The following is a 23,669-nucleotide window of genomic DNA, read 5'->3' as shown; positions in this document are numbered from 1 at the left end:
CTCTATCTTTACAAAATTCTAAAGCAGCGGTTCTCAACCTATGGGTCGTGACCCCATTTGGGGTCGATCGACCATTTTTCGGGGGTCGCCAAAGAAGGCGATCCGCCATTTTCCCCTCTCAGGGGGTGCCGCCGCCGCGCATGCACGCCGCACATGCGCAGCACGTTTGTGTGACGGGGGTCGCCATCACACAAACGTTGAGAACCACTGTTCTAAAGATAAATATGGCTTTAAATACTTTACACTTTAAAAAAAGATATTCAAATATTTTTAGAGATCATCTAAGACAAAAACATGGTCGAATTTCTTGTCCTGTTAAGACAAACAATGAACAGCCTTTTAACCACAAGACCTTGAAGCAATTATGTGACTAGATATTTGTTGTTTAAGACTCTTACCAAATGACCATACATCCGACTTGGTGCTATAGCGGTTATAGGAAAAAACCTCTGGTGCTGACCACCTGATGGGGAATTTAGTACCCATGGAACTGGTATATTGATCATCAAGAACATACCTAAAACAGATAAACTTGTTTAAAGTCATTAACCGGTAATTCTGTTATAGCTCATGCATGGAAAACAAAAGATTCAAATCTCAGAATCTTATTGAATCATTAATTTGAAACCATGAGTTATAATGATACAGGAGGCTCTACCTTTTTATATACGTGATCCACCAACAGTAATAGAACAGGAATATATATACCCAGATTGCAAGTTACATAGATTGATTGTCATTCCAGGTTATCAAACACTAACCATTCTATAGACATGCTTCTCTTTAACTGTCGGTACTATGGAAGCTATTGAAATAAGACAGACGGCTTGTTGTTATACTATAACCAATGCCCTCATTGATTTTATGAGTAGCGCTATTCTTTCACACTCTCCTCTTTAGAAAAGCAGTAATGTCTGTGGAAAGAAACTGACTTCAGATTACCAATAAAATATAATTGGAATATGTCTGGCTGGCAAGTGATAGAAAGGTATCTGCAAAGAAGGAAATGATACTAGAGAAGTATACATGATAGGATGTTGGGTGTTTCAGTGAATGGAACTCACAGGTGAACTCCAATAACGTCCTGTGCAGAACTTCTACCAGCATAACTATGAGCAGAAAATTTCTTTTCCCTAATGTAATCCCTTGGGCACCTTCAGAATATGATTTGCAAGTTTTATGGGAAAAGAAATTGCATTGAAAGGGCAGGAGAACTAATGCCCCAATAAGCAAGCAGAGTTGCTATACAATATAGCACTCCAAATATGAGTCATAGCTGCCTTCTTCAATGTAGTAGTTTGGTTAGATGGGTTTGGTTTTCAATGTTGGGAATTAGTCCTAACACATCTGAAGAGGGCCTGGTTGGGAAAGGCTGTACTATGAACCTTACTGACTTCATTCATACAAGTTACATATTTGCAGAGGTGAATAGTGGGAAAATTCAAATGATAAACTAATACAAAAATGCATTGAGATCCTTTAGTTCTCTTAAGCTGGCTGTCAAGAAAGGAGTAGGTTAAAGAAATTGCAGCAGAAACAGAGCAGAGATGAGCTTTAGAAGCATTTGCCAATCCAATAAATTTTAATTGGGTTAGGTTGGATATAACTCAAAAACTAGTAGATTTCCACTTATCAACCATAGGGCTAATAATGTATAAGAAACCTATATTACCGTGACATTCCAAAATCTGACACTTTGACAACTTGAAATTCACCCACCAAACAGTTCCGAGCAGCCTGTGGGAAAGAAAAGAAAGAATATATTTGTAGAGAAAATATGAGCCACATTGTACAATACCCACATTTATTGCTGACTGAAAACCCTTTATGAACTTCTGGCAAACAGAAAAAAAAATGAATTTCTTGAGTGACCAGGATATGAATGACCATGAACAGGGCATGCTGATCCAGGGGTGGGTACATCCCACCAGCTGCTGCTTAAACTGTAAGTTTTGGGAGAATCCACCAGGAAAGTAGCGAGGCCCTGATTGGATCTCCATTATATTTATAGTCTATTATACTCTATTTAAACCCCATTCCAACTTTGGTCGGGTTGCTGGAACGTGCTACATCCCACCAGCTGCTGCTTAAACTGTAAGTTTTGGGAGAATCCACCAGGAAAGTAGCAAGGCCCTGATTGGATCTCCATTATATTTATAGTGTATTGTACTCTATTTAAACCCCATTCCAACTTTGGTCGGGCTGCTGGAACGTGCTACATCCCACCAGCTGCTGCTTAAACTGTAAGTTTTGGGAGAATCCACCAGGAAAGTAGCGAGGCCCTGATTGGATCTCCATTATATTTATAGTCTATTATACTCTATTTAAACCCCATTCCAACTTTGGTCGGGCTGCTGGAACGTGCTACATTCCACCAGCTGCTGCTTAAACTGTAAGTTTTGGGAGAATCCACCAGGAAAGTAGCAAGGCCCTGATTGGATCTCCATTATATTTATAGTGTATTATACTCTATTTAAACCCCATTCCAACTTGGTCGGGCTGCTGGAACGTGCTACATCCCACCAGCTGCTGCTTAAACTGTAAGTTTTGGGAGAATCCACCAGGAAAGTAGCGAGGCCCTGATTGGATCTCCATTATATTTATAGTCTATTATACTCTATTTAAACCCCATTCCAACTTTGGTCGGGTTGCTGGAACGTGCTACATCCCACCAGCTGCTGCTTAAACTGTAAGTTTTGGGAGAATCCACCAGGAAAGTAGCGAGGCCCTGATTGGATCTCCATTATATTTATAGTGTATTATACTCTATTTAAACCCCATTCCAACTTCGGTCGGGTGCTGGAACGTGCTACATCCCACCAGCTGCTGCTTAAACTGTAAGTTTTGGGAGAATCCACCAGGAAAGTAGCGGCCCGCGCGCCTAATGGCACGCAAATTATATAATTATATAACTAAAAATCACAAACAGTAGCAGTACATTCAGGGCAAGTGTGTCTGACATCCCCTGTATCTAAGATGTCCGGCTTAGTTCAGTGCAACACCTGCTTTGCAGCTGTCTTTCGCAGTACCCTTTTCAAACTTGGAAACTGTCCTATCTGTAAACAAATCACTAGCCTACAAGGACAGATCATTTACTTAGGGTCTGTAATCTGCGCTCTTCGGGCAGAAATTAGGTGTCCAGTTCAGCCCCTCTACTCTAATAAGCCTCCCTGCTATCAGCCCCCTTTACCACAAAGATCCTGCAGGAAAAGGGCAGTGTGGACAACCGTGGGATCTGGCAGGGTGAGAGCTGTGAACCATAAACACAAAGCTTTCGCTGTGTCCCTGCACAACAGCTACAGTGCTCTTGCTGACCTTAATAGGGACATTAAGGAGACTGGTAAAGGTATTTGTGAAGATAACTCAAATAAGCAGGGGATTGTGGTCCGAGATGAAGAACTAGATTTTGACAGGGAGAAGTGTGAATCAGGTATTGCACATCAGTCATGCAAGAATAGAAAGGCTCCCAAAAAGAGAAGCTACCTTCTGGTAGGTGATTCAATTATAAGGGATGTAAATTTAGGAAAGGACACAGAGGCTTTGAAAGAGGTCAGGTGTCTTCCAGGTGCTACTGCCAGTAGGGACAAGAAGCGTATTTCTAAAATAATCAAGAATGGCAGCAAGGACTGTGATGTGGAGGCTATTGTACATCTTGGCACTAATGATCTGTCCCAAAAAGATGTACTCTCTGTGCAGAATGATTTCCAGAGCTTGGGGAAGGAACTTAGCAGAATAGGCTGTAGGCTTACTTTCTCAGAGGTTTTACCAGTGTATAAGGAGCAAAATGGAAAAGGCCAGCGCATAGCACAATTCAATATGTGGCTAAAGGAGTGGTGTAAAGGGAAAGGCTTTGGATATATTAGTCACGATGTCAGTAGCTGGTCCAATCAAAAGATGTACAAAAGAGATGGTTTGCATCCATCAAAAAAAGGGACTGAGTTACTCGGCTATAAATTCACAGATTTTCTGGAAGGAAATTTAAACTAAACAGCGGGGACAGGGAGTTAATTGATACGGAACAACCTTGTCCCCGGCAATTTAAAAACTATAGGGATATCAGTGCATGTAGCATAGATGTGTGTGTGGACAAGAATACCAACCTTGCTACCAATCAAAATGAAGCCTCTAATAGCGAGTGCCATATAAAGTGCACTAACCAAATAGGTGGTAAGACAATAGGGGAACTCAGGCACCACACAGGTTATGTAGAAAGGAAACACAGGGCCACCCACAAAGGACTCAAATGTTTATACACCAATGCACAAAGTATGAACAGCAAACAGGGTGAACTAGAAATTCAGGTTAATGAGGGCAGATACGATATTGTTGCCATTACGGAAACATGGTGGGATGAAACTCACACATGGAACACACAGCTAGAGGGATTTAAATTATTTAAAAGAAACAGACCAAATAAAAGAGGAGGTGGAGTTGCTCTCTATATAAGAAATAACTACATCTCCACAGAAATAGAGTACAACAATGATAAAAACTGTCTTGAATGCATTTGGGTCAATATAAAAGGGGGGGCAAATGACATTGCCATAGGTGTATACTACAGACCACCCAACCAAACAGAGGAAATAGATGAACTTTTTGCTAGTCAGCTAACTAAGGTATGTAGGAAGCACATCACAATAGTAATGGGGGACTTTAACTACCCTGACATCAACTGGGAGACAAACTCCGCACCAAGTGGAAGATCAAACAGGTTCCTGGCAAACCTAGCAGACAACTTTGTCTCCCAAAAAGTAGAGAAGGGAACTAGGGGATTAGCCATTTTGGATCTAATTCTCACTAACAGAGATGAAATGATAGACGGTGTTGAAGCCATAGGAACCCTGGGAGGAAGTGATCATGCAATATTAGAATTCAACATTATAGAAGCACAACCAATAGAACACAGTCAAACTAGAGTCTTGGACTTCAAGAGAGCTAATTTCAATAAACTTAGAGAGGGCTTGGGAAGGATTCCATGGATGAGAATCCTCAAGGGGAAAACAACTCAAGAAGCTTGGGAAATTTTGAAAAATGAGATAATAAAAGCACAGTCTAGCACAATACCAACAAAGAGGAAAAATAACAGCTCTCAAAAGAAACCAGCATGGCTGCATAAAGAACTCTCTGACAAATTGAAAGATAAAAAGGACAAGTATAGAAAGTGGAAAGAGGGGAACATAACTAAGTCAGAATATCAGCAAATAGCCCGAGCCTGCAAAGATGAAGTGAAGAAAGCCAAGGCTCAAAATGAACTAAGGCTTGCGACCAAAGTCAAAAATAACAAAAAAAGCTTCTTTCAACATGTAAAAAACAAGAAAAAAGTGAAGGAAATGATTGGTCCATTAGTGGGTGGAAGTGGCAAGAAGGTGACAAGCAACAGGGAGAAAGCAGAACTATTTAACTCATTTTTTGCATCTGTCTTTACACAAAGGGAAAAAACAGACCAACCTATCAAAAATAGTGCCACAAAAAACAAAACAGAAACACAAGTTAAGATAGGCAAGAAAATCGTTAGTGAGCACCTGTCCAGCCTAGATGAGTTCAAATCGCCAGGACCAGACGGATTACACCCCAGAGTTCTCAAGGAACTGGCAGATGTGATATCGGAGCCACTGAACTATATTTTTCAAAGATCCTGGAACACAGGGGAACTACCAGAGGACTGGAAAAGAGCTGATGTAGTTCCCATCCTCAAAAAAGGAAAAAAAATGGATCCAGGAAATTACAGACCTATCAGCCTGACCTCAATACCTGGGAAGATCCTGGAAAAGATAATCAAACAACGAATCAACGAACACCTAGAGGCAAACAAAGTCATTACTAAAAGCCAACATGGGTTTGTCAAAAATAGATCATGCCAGACAAATCTTATTGCATTCTTTGACCAAGTGACAAAATTAGTGGATCAGAGGAATGCTGTGGACATAATTTACTTGGACTTCAGTAAGGCATTTGATAAAGTAGATCACAACCTACTACTTGACAAGATAGAAAAATGTGGGGTAGACAGAACCACCACCAGATGGATCCGTAGCTGGCTGACCGGCCGTACTCAGCGAGTGGTCCTCAATGGAACTGCATCTATATGGAGGGAAGTGTGTAGTGGGGTGCCCCAGGGCTCTGTTCTGGGCCCAGTACTCTTCAACATCTTCATCAACGATTTGGATGAAGGGATAGATGGGGAACTCATCAAATTTGCAGATGACACCAAGCTGGCAGGAATAGCCAACACTCCAGAAGACAGGCTTCAGATACAGAAGGATCTGGACAGACTTGAACACTGGGCACTAACTAACAAAATGAAATTCAATGGTGAAAAAAGCAAGGTTCTACATTTAGGCAAGAAAAACCAAATGCACAAGTACAGCATAGGTGGCACCATGCTCAATAGTAGTAACTGTGAGAGGGACCTCGGAGTCCTAGTAGACAATCACTTAAATATGAGCCAGCAGTGTGCTGCAGCTGCCAAAAAGGCCAACACAGTGCTAGGCTGCATTAACAGAGGGATAGAATCAAGATCACGTGAAGTATTAATACCACTCTTCAATGCCTTGGTAAGGCCACACTTGGAATACTGCATCCAGTTTTGGTCACCACGATGTAAAAAAGATGTTGAGACTCTAGAAAGAGTACAGAGAAGAGCAACAAAGATGATTAGGGGACTGGAGGCTAAAACATATAAGGAACGGTTGCGAGAATTGGGTATGTCTAGTTTAACGAAGAGAAGGACAAGGGGGGACATGATAGCAGTATTCCAATATCTCAGGGGCTGCCATAAAGAAGAGGGAATTAAGCTATTTTCCAAAGCACCTGAAGGCAGGACAAGAAGCAACGGGTGGAAACTAATCAAGGAGAGAAGCAACCTAGAACTAAGGAGAAACTTCCTGACAGTGAGAACAATTAATCAGTGGAACAGCTTGCCTCCAGAAGCAGTAAATGCTCCAACACTGGAAGTTTTTAAGAAGAGACTGGACAGCCATTTGTCCGAAATGGTGTAGGGTTTCCTGCCCGAGCAGGGGGTTGGACTAGATGACCTCCAAGATCCCTTCCAACTTTACTACTATTACTATATGATGAAGCTGTGCAAAGGCCCTCTAATTCATGGCTGCCATCTGCTTTTTGAGTAGCAGCCATAAGTCTAGAAGATTCTGTAAATGGAGCTCTGGCTTTGTTTGAGTCCATGCTATCCCATCCTGAACCAAAGATGGAAAATCTCTGGATCCAGGAAGTCCCATAATCCACAGGGACTCAATTTTATGAAGGTTGACTCTGAACCTGTTTTTTTCTATCCAATCCTTTATAATCCCCTCCATCTAGGCTCAGCAGACAGAACCTTAGTGTGATATAATATACCCAATTAGCAAACCACAAAGACATTAAATTTACTTCACATCAAAAACTAGTGGGCACTAGAAAACCAGACAAAATCAATAAAAAAATTAATACTCTCACATAGAAGGAATAATCAGAAATATTGCACAATCCCCACTGTTGTACATTGTCCAAACACTGAAAGATTTCTTACGTTAAAATTTAAAGATAATGGTGTAATTTCATTTTTATACTGACTTTTTATCTTATAGATTTATTTGCAGGGAAACCAGATGTGATTCAAACATACCAGATCTCTATGAATGACAGATGCCTCCTCAAGATAAGCCATTCCCTCACAAACATCTTGACACATTCCGAGAAGTACTTCCTTTGATAAGCTTCCACGTTGCCTTTTCAGGTAATCAGATAAACATCCAAACTCCATGAACTCAAATACTAAACATATAGGAGAATTTTGCATGCATACCCCATGTAACTGGACCAATTTGGGGTGAGATACTTTCCTGATGATGCAAAAAGATAAACCAGATAGAAATTTTCAACAGAAAATAAGAAAGAATACCACAAAAGAAGAAACCCAGATATATGACTGATATGCTAAGAAATAAAGAAACCATGTTACATTTCCCTCATTCATTATGGATAATTCTTGAAATGGAAACCAATTGTGAAGTTACTACCTTCACACATAGACAAAATTCCATAGACAAAATTTTTTTATTTTCTGAAAAATAAGAATCTTGTTAAATATGTGCCATAGAATCATCAGGAATAAAGTTCACCTCAAAGAAAAATAATTTTCTTAAAAGCTAATTAAAAACAATATTAGAGATTAGATTCTGTAGAACTTGTAACAATACAGCTTCTAGAAGAAAGATCCCAATGGTTTAATGCCTAATTGTGCCAATCATGTTTGGGAGACAGTCATGTTTGTGAGAAATAGCAAAATAGTGTAAGTAAGATTTTTTTTTTTTTATTGAAAGTTTTATAAATTTTACAAAAAAACAAAAACAATACAAAACAAAAGACAACATATACAAAAGAAAGTACTCATAGTGGGACTTTATGCTCCAAATCAACAACAGGAACAATTTTATAAGCAGTTACATCAAAAAATAACATTGCTTGACTATAGATCAGTGGTATTAATGGGTGATTGGAATGGTGTCTTAGATATACAAAGGGACAAGAAAGGTTCCTCTCCTTTTCTTAAACAAGCAAGGTTACCTAAAGCTTTTTTTGATATGAAGGAAGACTGGGAATTAAGGGATTATTGGCGGGAATGTAATCAAGAGGAGAGAGATTTCACTTTTTTTTCTGATAGACACCAATCTTTTTCAAGAATTGACTTTTTTTTGATTACTACGGATTTGTATAATAAAGTAAAGAATGTAAAGATTTTTCCTAGATCACTGACGGATCATAGCCCAGTTTGGATGGAGCTGACTCAAGAGAAAGAGGAAAGGAGATCCTGGAGAGTTAATGAAAATTTGTTCAGACAAGAGAAGAATGTTCAAAAGTTAAAGGAGTGTTTAAAGGACTATTTTGCTTTGAACATGTATAAGGGGACTTCAATGTCAATGGTATGGGATGCAGGTAAAGCATTTATGCGTGGTGTTTTGATAAAAATGAATAATTGTCATAAGCGGAAGCAGTTGCAGAAACGTAGAGAACTTGAAGATGAAATTAAATTAAAAGAAAGGGCCTTGATTCTAAATCCTTCTGATGAAAGTATTAAAGAATCTGTAAAGTTACTAAGGTCACAATTTAATATGTTGATAGCAGATCAAGCGGCAACCAATTTATTGTTTATGAAACAAAATACATTTTGTAATGCTAATAAGCCTGGGAGATGGTTGGCTTATCAATTAAGAAAGAAACAGAGACAGAGAATAATAGAGAAAATAAATTACAAGGGTAAATTAGTTTCTCAGAAGGAATTGATTAAAAAATCTTTTTTGGATTATTATCAAAAGTTATACAAATCTACTAATGTGCAACTGCTAGATATAAACAAATATCTAGCTGAGGCAAGTTTTCCTAAATTGACTGAGGATCAGAAACATGAAATTAATGGCTTAATTACTAAGGAGGAAATTGCCTCAGCAATTCAACAATTGAAACTAGGGAAAGCACCGGGTACGGATGGGTTAACAGCTGTTTATTATAAAGCTTTAATGGAGGAGATGATCCAACCATTAAATGATCTTTTTAATGGTATCTTACAGGGTTTAGAGATTCCTCCTTCATGGCGTAGTGCTTTTATATCATTGATTCCAAAGGAGGATCAAGATCTTACTTTACCAAAAAATTATAGGCCTATATCTCTTTTAAATGTGGATTACAAGATATTTGTAAAAATCTTAGTAAATAGGCTTATGAGGGTTGTGCATCACCTTGTGCATAAAGATCAATCTGGGTTCATAACTGGAAGGTACATGAAAAATAATGTCAGACAAATTATTAATTTATTAGAATATTTAGATAAAAACAACCAAGTTCCTGCAGGGCTGATATTTTTAGATGCTGAAAAAGCTTTTGATCAATTGAATTGGCATTTTATGTTAAGAGTAATGGAAGAGATGAATTTTGGTGAAAAGATATTGCAAGCTCTTATGGTAATATATCAAAAACAAACGGCACAACTTATCGTTAATGGAGGTTTGTCGGAGGTTTTTACAATAGAGAAAGGTACTAGACAGGGGTGTCCTTTATCGCCATTGTTGTTTGTTTTAACACTGGAAATATTATTGATCAAAATTCGAGAGTCTCAGGAAATTAAAGGAATAGAAGTTAACAAAAAAGAATATAAGTTGAGAGCTTTTGCGGATGACTTGGTTGTTACTTTGTCGCAACCTGATTATTCTGCAGTAAACTTATTACAGTTGATTCATCATTATGGTTTGGTTTCGGGTTTCAAGATTAATGTAAATAAGACTAAAATTTTACCTAAAAATATGTCTAGTCAGGAGAAGCAGATTTTGGCTAACTTGACGGGTTTTGAGATTGTTAATAAGGTAAAATATTTGGGGGTGATGTTGTCTGTTTCTAATGTAAAATTATTTAAAAATAATTATGAAAGGTTGTGGGTCAGGGTACAGAAGGACTTGAAGAATTGGGAGAAGTTGCAATTATCCCTCATGGGAAGAATTGCAGTGATAAAAATGAATATTCTACCCAAGTTTCTTTTTTTGTTTCAAATGTTACCGATTTTGAAAAATGAGATTAATTTAAGTGAGTGGCAGAAGGGTCTTAATAAATTTATTTGGGCAGGGAAAAAGCCAAGGGTTAAGTTTAAAATTATGCAAGACTTCCGTGAGAGGGGTGGACTTAAGGTACCAAATTTGAAATTATATTACGATGCGGTGGTTTTAACACTAATCAGTGATTGGGTAAATTTGACAAATCCTGAGATACTTCATTTAGAGGGATGGGATTTACTTTATGGGTGGCATGCCTATTTAATATTTAATAAAAAAATGGACTGGGTCTTTAAATCTCATATTTTAAGAATTTCTTTACTTAGGATTTGGAGAAAATATTATAAAAGTGATTTTAAAGTTCCATTATGGGCTATACCTTGGCATGCGATAGAAGGAATAAAAAGAGGAGTAAAAATGGACATGGTGTCTTATAGTCAGTTACTTAGATGGGATGGGCAAAACTGGCAGTTAAGAATACGGGAAGATTTAGCGCAAGAAAATATTATTTATTCTTGGTTTCAATATAGGCAACTAGTAGATAAATGGAAGGTGGATTGTAAATTGGGTTTTCTTAGAGAAGATGGAAATCTTATTAAGCAAGTCAAGGATCAAAGACAAACCCATATCAAGAGAATTTATGGGGTATTAGTTGAAATGGACTCAGAAACGGAATTAATTAAAGATTGTATGATTAGATGGGCGCAGAATTTTGGTGTCCCAGTCTCATTGGACATTTGGGAAACCATTTGGGTGAGAAATGTCAAATTTACACAAGCACAGAACCTTAGGGAGAATTTTTATAAAATGTTTTATAGATGGCACCTTGATCCACAAAAAATGTCTCTTATGTACCCTGACGTGCAACCCAAATGTTGGAGATGTGGTTATAAGGATGCTTCCTATTATCATATTTGGTGGTCATGCAGAGAGATAAAAGCATTTTGGATCAAAATATGGTGGAATATCCAGAGAATTTTTAGAAGGAGGGTAAAATTTACTCCGCAATTATTTTTGTTAGGCATTGTTACAGATTGTGATACAAAGGAGGTTGTATTGATGTTAAATTTGATTACAGCCGCTAGGCTGTTAGTAGGACAATATTGGAAGAAGGAATCTTTGCCTACATTGCAGGAATGGTTTCTTAAAGTAGCTTATCTGGCGGAAATGGCAAAGATTTCGGCTTTCTTAAAGCAACAAACGCAAGAGAAGTTTCTTGCTGTTTGGGACAAATGGATAAAATTTATACAATTTAGATTGGGTATACAAAAATATCACATAGCTTTTTTATAAGTTTTGTTTTTATATATATATACAGATATTTTTTTTTATATATATATAAATATAAATTTTTTAATTTAATTTTTTATTTTTATTTCTTAATTTTTAATTAAGCCTATATTCTGCTCTGGGAAGCTCAGGGGGGGGGAAGGGAGGGTTTTTGTGAGGGGTGGGGGATGGGGTTTTTTTTTTTATATATATATATGTAAGTAAGATTTTTTAAAATCACAAAGCAGTCATATTTTAAAAGTTTCTTTGTATGTACCAACGATAGAAACTATTTACTACTTCAAAAATAATACATAGCAAAATTCTGAAGTATAAAGGAACACTCAAACAAACCAAAAACTGACTACAGTTATTTAATGCACATTTCTTTAGAAGCTTTATGCCATTAGAATTGCCTAATGTTAAAAATGCCTGTTGTCAGCTTGAGACTAAGAAGCACTCTGCATTTGCTAATACTCATTCATACAAACATCGGCACATAACTGTAGACAACAACATTCATTTGAAAAGTCTAATTTTCCAGTAAATATTTATAGAAGAGATGTGTCGACCAAATCATATCTTTTAATTTCATCCGTGATGCACAACATTCAGTGTTGCTTTGAATAAGTTGGAGGAAGATTCTAAGTTTAATTATAAAAATAATAAAAAACTTTGTGGTCCCGCTTATCAAAATTATTTAAAATAAATAATAATGTGAGCCACCTAAAGTGATTAAAATTCATGTCATTACATTATTCATCGTATAAATAAAATGGGAATTAAGTAGGTATTTTTACTGCTTACATCATGACTTGGGCCTCTTCAATAAAGTCTTCTTCTGACATTGTTCCTGTGCGAATTGTCTTTATAGCCACTTTCATCCGATCAAGCCAGTAACCAAGATGAACCACTCCAAACTCGCCAACACCGATCTCCTGTTCAAATGTTAGTTCTTGCGGACTAATAATCCATTTACCTAGGGAAAAGCAAAAGAAAAACAACCTTGCTTTTGTCCAATAAATAATAATTGATATATAATCAATAGTGCCAGTGTTTGTGTATGTGGAAAGAACTTGGTTAGGAATCCTTCATGTAATCATTTCCTCCTCTAATACTCCACACTCTTACTCCCATTCACAGAAACAAAGAGAATTTGTGATTGTCTTATTTACCCTTATTTAAATTTTAAAGAAAGGAAGTGTGAGTTTCACTTCCATTTTGTCTCAAAACCAAAAAATTACATCTAGTTTACTTACCATAACTTAATCCAGCTGTAACAGGAGCTTTTTCTCTCCAGGAGGAGACAGCATATCTCAATCGAGTAACAAGACCTGTGTTTTGAAGAAATATACAAATACATTTAAAAAAAAACTCAAAAGTAAGAGTCAGTACCAATAAAGGAGAATATTTTTAACTCAGGATTGAAATGAGGTTTCCTTGGTGCTCTCTAAGCTTGGTTGTTTTCATTGCAGACATTTCATTAACCAAACTAGGTAACATCATCAGTGCTACTGATGTACAGTGATGTTTGCAAGAAAATAACCAAGCCCAGAGAGCACCAAGGACCCCTCATAAGTGCCAGCTTTTGGTAGCTTAGAAAAGATGATGGCCATAAAAATAGAATTATGGAGATGTACTATAAGAATGTATTTTAGAGTCAAATATAGAAATAAGAAGTTACTAATGTGACACTTCAATAAAGTATACCAAAACAGTTTTCCTATTATGTGAAAATTTTCAGGAAGGTCTGTGAAGTTTTGAATACGCAATATAGCCACTCTGAGCATCTACCTGAACATGCTGAGCATTTTATATTAAATTTCTCCCAGAATATTCAGAAAGGCAAAGAATTGTCATTTATTTATATAGAATCTTTCTCTTCAATATAATTCAAAGTTAGGAGCACATATAAAGAGAAGGCAAATACAGGCTTACTGCAAAAGAGATCCAGAATTCAGGAAACATTCAGCATTTTATGATACTAAGCAAAATGATATTAATTTACCACAAGAACTTTGCTAATAAGGAATTATTTAAAACATCAGATGTCAGGGTAATTTTTCCTCCCATTTTTAAGATGTTAGAATCTTAGACTTAAGTTATCTGCATCTTCTTACTTTTCTTGTCTCAACTTACCTCCTGCATTATACTGGTGGTAATTGATCAATTCCGGGATATAATCAAAAATATGTTTCTCTGCCAGATAATACCTCTTGGGCTTGTCACTGGTCTCCTTGATGTGATAGTGCTTTATAACAGGGCTGTTGTCATTGCTAAAAAGACAGCAAATATGCCTCTTTAAAATAATGTAAAAACTACTAAAATTTCCAGGTAGGGCAAAATGAGCAATGATTCATGAAGCATCAATCCAATTCGGGTTTGAACCATAGAATAAATATTATGACCCACTTTATTAGAGTCCTGCTACCTGTATAGTTCCACAGTATTAACAATATTTTTTTCTTCTTCTCGTGTTATGTTTCTCCAAACAAGTACCAGAATGACACACTTTGGAAAGTCTAAACTGGGAGACTAAATTGGCTAGGATATATATAAGTTCTACCATTCCTTCAAAATGAAGATATAAAACAAATATCCTTTTATCTTTTCCTCTGATTTTGAAAGAATAATATTGGAATTAGGGGAAAACACCAAAGGATCTGTGTAGAAAATCTATTGGGAATTATTAAATGTCTCTGAAAAGCCAGACTTTACATCTTTAAGAAAATTAAAACAATACAGAAAATAAAAACTGTAATTGTTTATTTAGACTGAAACTATCAAGTTTCGACTTTGGAAAGATTAAAGAACATTTAATGAAATGAATACACCAATGGTATCATATTCTATTATTTTATCAAAAATATGAAGACTATATAAATAGTTAGAAAAGATAGAAACATACAATTTTGTTTGCTGAGATTATTATTTATGAATCAATAATTCTAACAATTAGTTTTCAGAGAAATATGTAAATTGTTTATTGAGCAGTGTGGTGGCCTAGTGGTGAAGACACTTGCCTCCCACATAGAAGGTTGAGAGTTCAATCCCAGGTAATGATAGATGTTTCTCTCCTAGGGCACAAAGAAAAAATATCTGCTGCAAACTCCATATAGGTGTCAGGAAGGGTATCTGGCCATGTGAATGATCAGTTCCATCCAGTCGCCCCAACCCTACTCCCAAATTAAGGGATTATACAGTTGTAAAAAGGAAGTTTTTATGTAAGTTGTTTATTGTTGCAGCAACACCAAAATTCTGTTCTGCCTTCTGTTAGTGTTGAGAAATTAATGTTGACAACAAATGTATGTTTATCTGAGTGATAATCTCCTATATTCATCCATCAGTTAGTCAGATCAAATAATGTCAACTCTTCCTAAGTGCCGTCACTCAAGAACTGTCACCTGATGAGGCCTTTGAAGGGGGTCCATTTTGAATTGCCATTGACACTCCTTGAAACTCTTTGGCAGGTTTGGTTACCTTGATCTTTCTTGGGCTTTAGGAACCCTACCTGTTTCATGTGTTGGAATTGTAAGTAGAGTTCACTGGTGTAGGACTTTTGTATCTTTTGGTTTTTATTTCTTCATGCTCTTTTAAATACATTTGGGATTAGGGGGTCATTTTTTTATATGTTGACACTCTTAGCTGCCCCGATTCTTAAGGAATAAGCAGTAGACAAGCAGAGCAGAGCAAATGAATAATCCAGAGGGCAGCAAGAATACCAATAGCCTAGTAATAGTATTATATTCCAATTGCAGACCTTTAGTACATTATTTATTAGAAAGTGTTTTAATAACAAAGTCAGGGTATTAGAGATAACATCTATTTTTACTTTATTTTGAAATATGAAATTATGCTAAAAGGCATTTGCCACAATAATTGTGCAAAAATAAGATGAAGATGAATTACCATTGTGAAGGGAAAGTTCTCCAAAAGATGTCACAAAGAAGCCGTATATTACAGTAAATTATTTTTTTATTTCCAATGCCTGACAAAGTTTTATTGAATATTATTTTTTGTATTAAAATGATTTTTTTTAAAAAAATGCCATCTTTCCTAAGATCTAGCTTACTTTAATGCTTTTGTGAAGACAGAGACTGTATAGGTGCCACGCTGTCTTGAGTCTCTCACCATGAAAGCTCCTTCTTTATCCTGCAGAAAGATGAAAAAGACCAGTTTTAAAGTCTGAAATGCTCCATAAGCATTCATTCATTCATTCCAGTCATGGCAACTTCTGGACAAGGCCATGCAATCTTTTTGGCAATATTTTTTTCAGTAATAGTTTGTTATAGCCTTCTGCTGAGAGAGTGACTTGCCCAAAGTTACCCAGCTGTTTTTGTGCCTAAGGCAGGACTAGAATTGAATTTTCACCTTAACTGCTAGATCAGTGGTTCTCAACCTGTGGGTCGGGACCCCATTTGGGGTCGAACGACCATTTCACGGGGGTCGCCAAACAACGCAGTCCGCCATTTTTTTCCCCTTTTCCTTAGCTGTGCTACTCCCTTTTATTCTATTGGCTTTTGAAAGCCAATAGAATAGACTCTCTTGAATAGAGTCTAATTCTATTGGCTTTCAAAAGCCAATAGGAATTGTCCAGGCTGTCTCTGCCCTGCTGAGCCCGCCAAAAGTCCCATTCTGCAAACGGTGCTGCACCAGTTGAGTAGTCCTCGACTTACGACCGGTTGGGGGTCGCGGCATTAAAAAGGTTGAGAACCACTGTGCTAGATCAAGCTGGCTTGCAGTGACCAAATGTATCCATTGCTAATCATATAATAAAGGCATTTCATACTTGTATATGTACATCCATACATAATTTGCCTAAAGGAAAGAAAAACAAAACAAAAATGCAAGGAAGCCAGAAAATGAGAAGATGTCTAATAAGGAACAGACCAAACAACCCCGAAATTATGGAAAATGGATGCAGTAATGTCAATTTAATCTGAATAATTGGGCTGTTTTGGCTTCCCAAAATATTCAGATAAACCTGCTGAAAGCTGGAATTTGGCTTCTGTTTTAGTTGCACAAGACAGCTAATTCCTCTTGCTTGTTCTCTGTTGATATCTCATGTTTTCCAATAGCAATCTTCTTCCAAAGGACTCAGGACATCAATAAATGGTGATTTAGCCTACATTTTATATGCTCACCAATCAGGTGAGGAAGCAGGCAGGCTGAGGAACAATGAGTGGAAATTATAATTTACAATAACCACCATAACCAACCAATTCAAATTAAACATTTTTAACCACTTCAATTCAAAACTACTACTCGATTTCTTCATTACATCACTGAATGTTACTTTCTTATATGCCCAAGTAGGTGAAGCAAGAATTGATTTAAGTACGGTAAAATGTGAGTACTACCTAAAGGGATTTATCTTACCTCTTCCCTGAGCATTGCTTCTGCTTTGGTTCTGCTGATATTCTTGTTGTACCAACTGCAATGGTTAAGTACAAAGCAAAACATGTTGTGTGTCAAATGGAACCAATCCATAAACAGCATTAATATTTGGCATAAAACATTTTTGTAGATTCTGGTAGTCCTCAGGTTATGATGGTAATTGGAACTCAAATTTCCAATTGCTAAGCAATGTAGTCATAAAGCACGACCACATTGATTAGTGATGTGAATGCCAGCAGCCCCCATTGTCATTGTTAACTGAATCCAACCAGTCACAATTCAAGGACCATACTGATTTAAGCCATTCCTGTCTTGGTTCCTCCCAGTCCAGAGCTTTGGCAAGGTAAGGGACTGCCTCCTCTTGAACTCTCCCATCTCTGTCCTTCTGGCCAACCTGCACAGCAGCACTCCTTGGCAATGATGCAAGGCTGAATTAGAAGCCTGGCCCTGAATTAGATGCCTGGCAGTCTCAGCCAGCCACTGTTGCCCCCAGGCCCCACCATCACCAGTCCACTTCTGCTGCTGAGAAGCCCTGGCATAATCAGCAGCTCCAGTACTACAGTGCAAATCACCAGGTGCTCTGACCATCCTGCCTCCGTAGACCCTGATGCCTCCAGCTGACCTTCACCATCTCTTTCTTTCAGCTGCTGACAAGGCATATGCCTGCCCTTATGCAAGGCAGTTGCTTGCTGTGGCTGGCCTTCTTCCTGAGGCCATCTGTACCTTCGGAGGCTTTCCAAAGCATTGCATGATTTGGAGAAGGGCGGGCAGAGCCTTCTTGCAAGCTTTTGGAAGGCCTTGTCAGCAGCAAGTGTAAGAAGATGGCGAAGGTCAGCTGGCTCTGACTAGGATCACATTTAATAAAAGGAAGGGAAGGGAAGGGAAGGAAAGAGAGACTGAGATTTCCATTTCATTCTATGATCTCAAAGAAGAACTTTAACCTACTCTAACATTGCTTGGGGGTCCTGATTAGCTAACATTTTTCTATATGCTTTTGAATGCGATTATCGGTTTATTTTTCTAATAAAAATTGAATTGACATCTTAATGTGAAGATTTAAAAATTACATACTTCAAAATTTCAGTTATAACTTGTTAATGATACTACATACAAAGAAGCAACGAATTCTTACTTATATATTTGAAGATTATCTGGTGATTTTTCTACTATGTAGCTGCTTGGCACATATCCTCCATGCCTGCAACAAATAAGTTGTCATGTTATTAAAAGATGAGAAATTTCAGTATATGACTTGTTTAAAATTGTCTATTAGAGCAGAATACATGATACCAAACTTGCTGATGACATTAATGAGTAAATAGCACCATCCCTTACTAGATACAGAAAATAAAACTTTCAATTTTATTTCAAAACATATTATTTATTATTTTGTGTATGGCATATAATACATGGACTTGCAATATATATTAACATTTCATCTAGATTAGTAAAAGACAATAAAACATAAATGTTACAAAGATCTATGTCCAAATACCAATGTCTAGGTCCTAGGACATCCAAAGAAAAACACAGCAGAACATATATAAGTATCTTATTCATCATGGACTATACTTAAAGTATGCTGCAGTAATCTAAGACAGGAAAGCAAAATGAATAAGAAACTTACAGCATGTGGGGAAAATGTAATGTAGGAGGGAATCAGAACATACATTTTTTAAAAAAAGAAAAATGGTCTTTTCTACAAACCTACCCATTCTTATCCTGAACCAACCACCAATGGACTTCAGAGTTATCAATAACATAATATTCCTCATTGCATCGTAATGTCAGTTCCTGAGGATTCTGAGCAATATAATCATAAATGGCAACTACTGAAGATTCCTTGGTATCCAGTGATGATTTCTGTTTTTTTTTTAAAAAGAAAGACCTATTAAATGCAGAAAATGAATGCAACAAATATTTGTTTACATATATAGTATGCCAGCTTTGTCAAATCTTCTTATATTTCAAAACACGGAGATTTCTAGAATTCTAGAACTAAGGAGAAATTTCCTGACAGTTAGAACAATTAATCAGTGGAACAACCTGCCTACAGAAGTTGTGAATGCTCCAACACTGGAAGTTTTTAAGAAGACACTGGACAATCATTTGTCTGAAATGGTATGGGGCTTCCTGCCTGAGCAGGGGGTTGGACTATTATTATTGTTGTTGTTGTTGTTGTTGCTGCTGCTGTTGCTGTTGTTATTGTTTGTAATATTAATACCATAGGCATACTAGCCTTTTAGAATCTATTATTTATTTATTTGTGTGCTGCCTTTATTATTTTTACAAATAATTCAAAACGGCGAATATATATATTTCTCTTTCTATTTTACCCATAAGAATCCCATGAGGTAGGTTGGCCTGAGAAAGAGTAAAGTAAAATCCCAAGTTACCCAGCCAGCTTTCATGGGTATGGTAGGACTTGAACTCACAGACTCCCACTTTCTATCCTGATGCCTTAACCACTAGACCAAACTAGCTCAATATTGGCCTTTTATTTATAAATAGATACTGAACTTGAATAACTGAGCCCTACATTTTTTAAACAAATTGGGCTTTGGTTGCTGTATTCTTAGAAAGTAATAGTAGAAGGTATCATGTGGGATCATGCAAATGACGGATATTGAAATATGGTCACCACAAATTGCAGATCTATTACCTGTACTAAAAAGTTTGACTAGAGGTGTTACAAAAAAATTGCAATCATTAATCCACATTTTAGATGTAAAATTTGTTGTAACATTTCAAAAACTGAACTTCAGGCCTCATGACATCAATGCCATACATATGATGTCGCTTCCATATGTACTACCGACATCTTGATACTCACCATGTTATTCTCCGGTGTAGGCGGTAGAGGTTTACTAGAGGCTAGGGAAAGAAAAATATATGAAATCAACATAACTTGTGTGCATACAAAAGAAAAAAATTATGAAAATGGGAGCTTTATGAAGTCGAGTGTTTTCAAGGACTATAGAGTAACTGTATACCGATTGTTCCCTATATTTTTTAATCATGGGCTGAGGTAGAACATCTTCAATGACCCAGGGAATGGGTAAAATACGGGATCAAGTATCATGACTAGAAACTATAAGCAAACAGATCTCACTTTTTGCTAAGAAATGAGCACTTGATTCCATCCAAACTACATCTGCAAATTCTGCCAAGTATACAATTAACCACAGCAAACTTATAAGTATACCAAATTAAATAGAAAAGAAATACAATTTACAAATAGAAATACAATTCACAAAAAGTGTAAATGTTTTTCCGTTTTATTTCTCAGAGCTATATTTTTCTTTGGACCTAGTGTTTTCTTCCTTCTTTACAATATGTGTGATGTGGTGTTGTAATAAAGACTTCATATATATATGCAAGAAGATCTGTCTTTGCTCCAAATACCTACAGTACATAGCTGTACAACGTATAGGGAATGCAGCTTTGCTAACTGGGCAGCCATTTATTTAGAGTAGGATCTGGCAATGGTCACAACAGCAGCCCACAATCAGGACATGAGTGATAAGAGGATAAGAGTATTGCCCTTAAACACAGAGGTCAGAGCAAATGAAGTGAAGCTTGTGCAGCACAAAGAAAAACCACTCACAGATCCTAATGAATCCAAAAGTGAAACCTAGTGCTTAAAAGAGATAATCTGCAATACATATTTTGCTTATTTAAGATATATAATTAATGCATAGGACTGCATATCAGCTAACAGTACTATCCACATATGTTCTAAACAGTGACTGCTTCACAAACACAGTGCAAGAAGCACAAGAAAATAATTCTAGGTGGGTTTTTCGGCATTACACATTGCTTTGCACCATATTATGGAGAAGCTAAGTATTTAGACATTTATTGGTTTTATAGATGAGCAATGCTGAGTCTGGAAATCTTCAGTCCCAAAGGAAATTAATAAATCCACATTACAGATTTAAGCCATATGGTGACCAGATCACCACAAGGCAGTCAAGCCACTATATAAAAATAACAGAATTAAACATAAAACTGTATTGAACTTCTCTCATACACATTTTACAGATGTCCTATAGCTTACAAAACAGTACTTTAAATTACTCTTGAAGCCTTGATGGAAGAGAAGTTTTTGAATTTCCTACCAGTCTTGGCTGGAATATATTCCGTGCAGCCTGTTGCCATCTTTTCTAGCTGAGCACAACATCTCCATCGTCCATCTATCCAAAAATTTGGGTGAAACTTTGACACCAAAGTGGTGTTGTTCTGAGTTTCTGTAATGGGGAAAATGACAGATACTCTAAATAGAGCAATCCTGATAATGATAAACAGCTTTTACAATAGACTTCCCCCACTGAATACTTTGCAAGTGTATTGGGATTGCCATTTCTCCTAGACCAGTGATGGCGAACCTTTTAGAAACCGAGTGCCCAAACTGCAACGCAAAACCCACTTATGCATCATCGGGTACCAGGTGGGTGTGGCCCATTGGGTGGGTGTGGCTGCGGTGATAACAGCAGACTGGGTGGGACTAAAAAGTTCAATCAATCAATTCCAACTTTGCAAGATCTTTTTTTCCCCACGAGAAGTTGAAATTGACTGATTGATTGAACCTTTTTTTTTTTTGCACACGGCAGAGGCCTAAAGTGAAAAGGTTTTATAAAACCCAACTGAAGGCCTAGGAATGGGCAACAGCACGCGTGCACACAGAGAGGGCTCTGAGTGCCGCCTCTGGCATGCGTGCCATAGGGTCGCCACCACTGTCCTAGACAATCATTTTAATCATTACATTTGATGGGAAAGAATTGCTTCCATTACATGCTCCATCCCATGAAGTAGAAGAGAGCAGGTATTTATGAAATTCGAAAGCACCCTAACCATGATACAGAAAAGCAAAAGCTACTTTTACTGGGATTAAAACAAAGCAAAACACAAAACCTCTGAAGTTTGGAGAACAGATTTCACCATGATATTATGAACAGATGATGAACATGCCATTGTTCTTACTACAAATAATAAGGACCAATCTTGTTTTATTTTAATGTGCTATAATGTAAAAAAAGGTGTCGATGCAGCATGTGATTTAATTAGATACTTAGATAAACACTTATCTCTATCGTTCTTAAACACTATACCCAGCATATGGAGGTGAAATAAATTTGTTTCGGACAACTGGTAAGTTAATAAATATTTTATTTTATCATTAATTTTTATAGCACCAACTAATAACATACATATCTGAACATAAAATAGACTCTTAATTTCTGAAATATAAGTTTCCTTTACCATTTGCCATCAACTATTTTTTTTTAAAAAAAGTGATACCAAAATAATTAAGGGCTGCAGCAGGAAACAGGAATATAAAAATCACTTCCAAGCCACAAAAGCTTATATCTAACATGTATTTCTTAGCCTTAATGTTACCTTGACATAATGACACTGAATTTCAAATGAAGAGTTGACCTAAGGAATTACAGTGTGATGGGCTAGGAATTACCTTCTTTCAGAACCATGACCCATTTCTGGCAGCTTGCTAGGTTGGGAGCAAAGATGTAAAGCATATAGCTGTCATGAAAAATCTGTGATGAGAGAAAAAATCATTTAGAGTCAATTCTAAACTGAACAGGATCAGCCCATGTTTTCTGATGTGATGTTAGAAGGAAAAATGAACTTGTATTAATAAATAATATAATGTGGTGTCAGATTACTAACAAAACTATTACATTAAACGTTTTGCCAAGTGAACATTATATTATTTGTTATTCTGAGATATTTGTGTGTGGTATGTGTGTGTCTAATGAATACATTACATATATTTGCATACAATGGATAAACATAAAAAAGCATTGAAGACCCATTATCCCATTATTAGACTTTCTTAGCAAAATTTCAGCAGATTTCCGCAGACTGGAATAGAATTTTGCTTTTTAAAAGAAAGTAAACATAGCTGAGATTCTAAAACTCCTAATTCTCCAACAAATATTCATATCTGTATTTGTCCTGTAAGAAACAGAAACCACAAGCTATTTCTATCCTGGTCAATCATGAATTGTGTCACTAGGATCAAACAATTTTCTTGATTTTCTGAACGATACTATATCTGCAGCACATTATGAATTGTTCATTTCATTGCCAAACAGGAAGCTAGCATTTGGGCTGCAGCTGAGGGGAAAAAATAATTTCACATGCTATTTACATTGTTATATATCTGGCTTGCTTTAGCACAACCCACTCAAAAAAAGTCCCATATTTCCCAGAAGAAACAAAAAGTTTTCTCCCCAATTAATTACTTGTGTTTGAGGATGGGGTGGGGAGTTTTCTAGAGAAAAATGTATTGGAAAAATTTTGCGGCAGGTAAAAATAATGGAAGGAAGAGACTGAAATAGACAAAGGAAGAAACAGATAAAATTAAATTTTATATGCTGTTCTAAAATTTGACAGAAAGGTATTATACAAAGCAGCTGGATCCTTTTTAAAAATACTAATTAGTCT

General features: G+C 36.7%; 1 protein-coding gene across 1 annotated transcript in view; it reads right to left on the bottom strand.

The window, feature by feature from the left end:
• The window catches only part of ITK (IL2 inducible T cell kinase), a 49,949-nt gene that overhangs the window by 5,838 nt on the left and 20,442 nt on the right, over positions 1 to 23,669 (bottom strand). The window contains exons 3-15 of the mRNA XM_039365502.1: positions 22,675 to 22,756; positions 21,323 to 21,451; positions 20,035 to 20,075; positions 18,913 to 19,064; positions 18,334 to 18,399; positions 17,184 to 17,238; positions 15,877 to 15,956; positions 13,944 to 14,080; positions 13,064 to 13,138; positions 12,612 to 12,783; positions 7,622 to 7,838; positions 1,673 to 1,737; positions 399 to 517 (exon numbers count right to left, since the gene is read on the bottom strand). Coding sequence (XP_039221436.1) covers positions 399 to 517; positions 1,673 to 1,737; positions 7,622 to 7,838; positions 12,612 to 12,783; positions 13,064 to 13,138; positions 13,944 to 14,080; positions 15,877 to 15,956; positions 17,184 to 17,238; positions 18,334 to 18,399; positions 18,913 to 19,064; positions 20,035 to 20,075; positions 21,323 to 21,451; positions 22,675 to 22,756 — 1,390 coding nt within the window. The remainder of the gene's footprint in view (positions 1 to 398; positions 518 to 1,672; positions 1,738 to 7,621; positions 7,839 to 12,611; positions 12,784 to 13,063; positions 13,139 to 13,943; positions 14,081 to 15,876; positions 15,957 to 17,183; positions 17,239 to 18,333; positions 18,400 to 18,912; positions 19,065 to 20,034; positions 20,076 to 21,322; positions 21,452 to 22,674; positions 22,757 to 23,669) is intronic.

Source organism: Crotalus tigris, unplaced genomic scaffold, assembly GCF_016545835.1.
Source record: "Crotalus tigris isolate CLP2741 ecotype Arizona unplaced genomic scaffold, ASM1654583v1 scf7180000020075.792833, whole genome shotgun sequence".
Lineage (NCBI taxonomy): Eukaryota > Metazoa > Chordata > Lepidosauria > Squamata > Viperidae > Crotalus > Crotalus tigris.
Note: the sequence above shows the minus strand (reverse complement) of the source record. Positions and strands in the feature narration are given on the sequence as shown.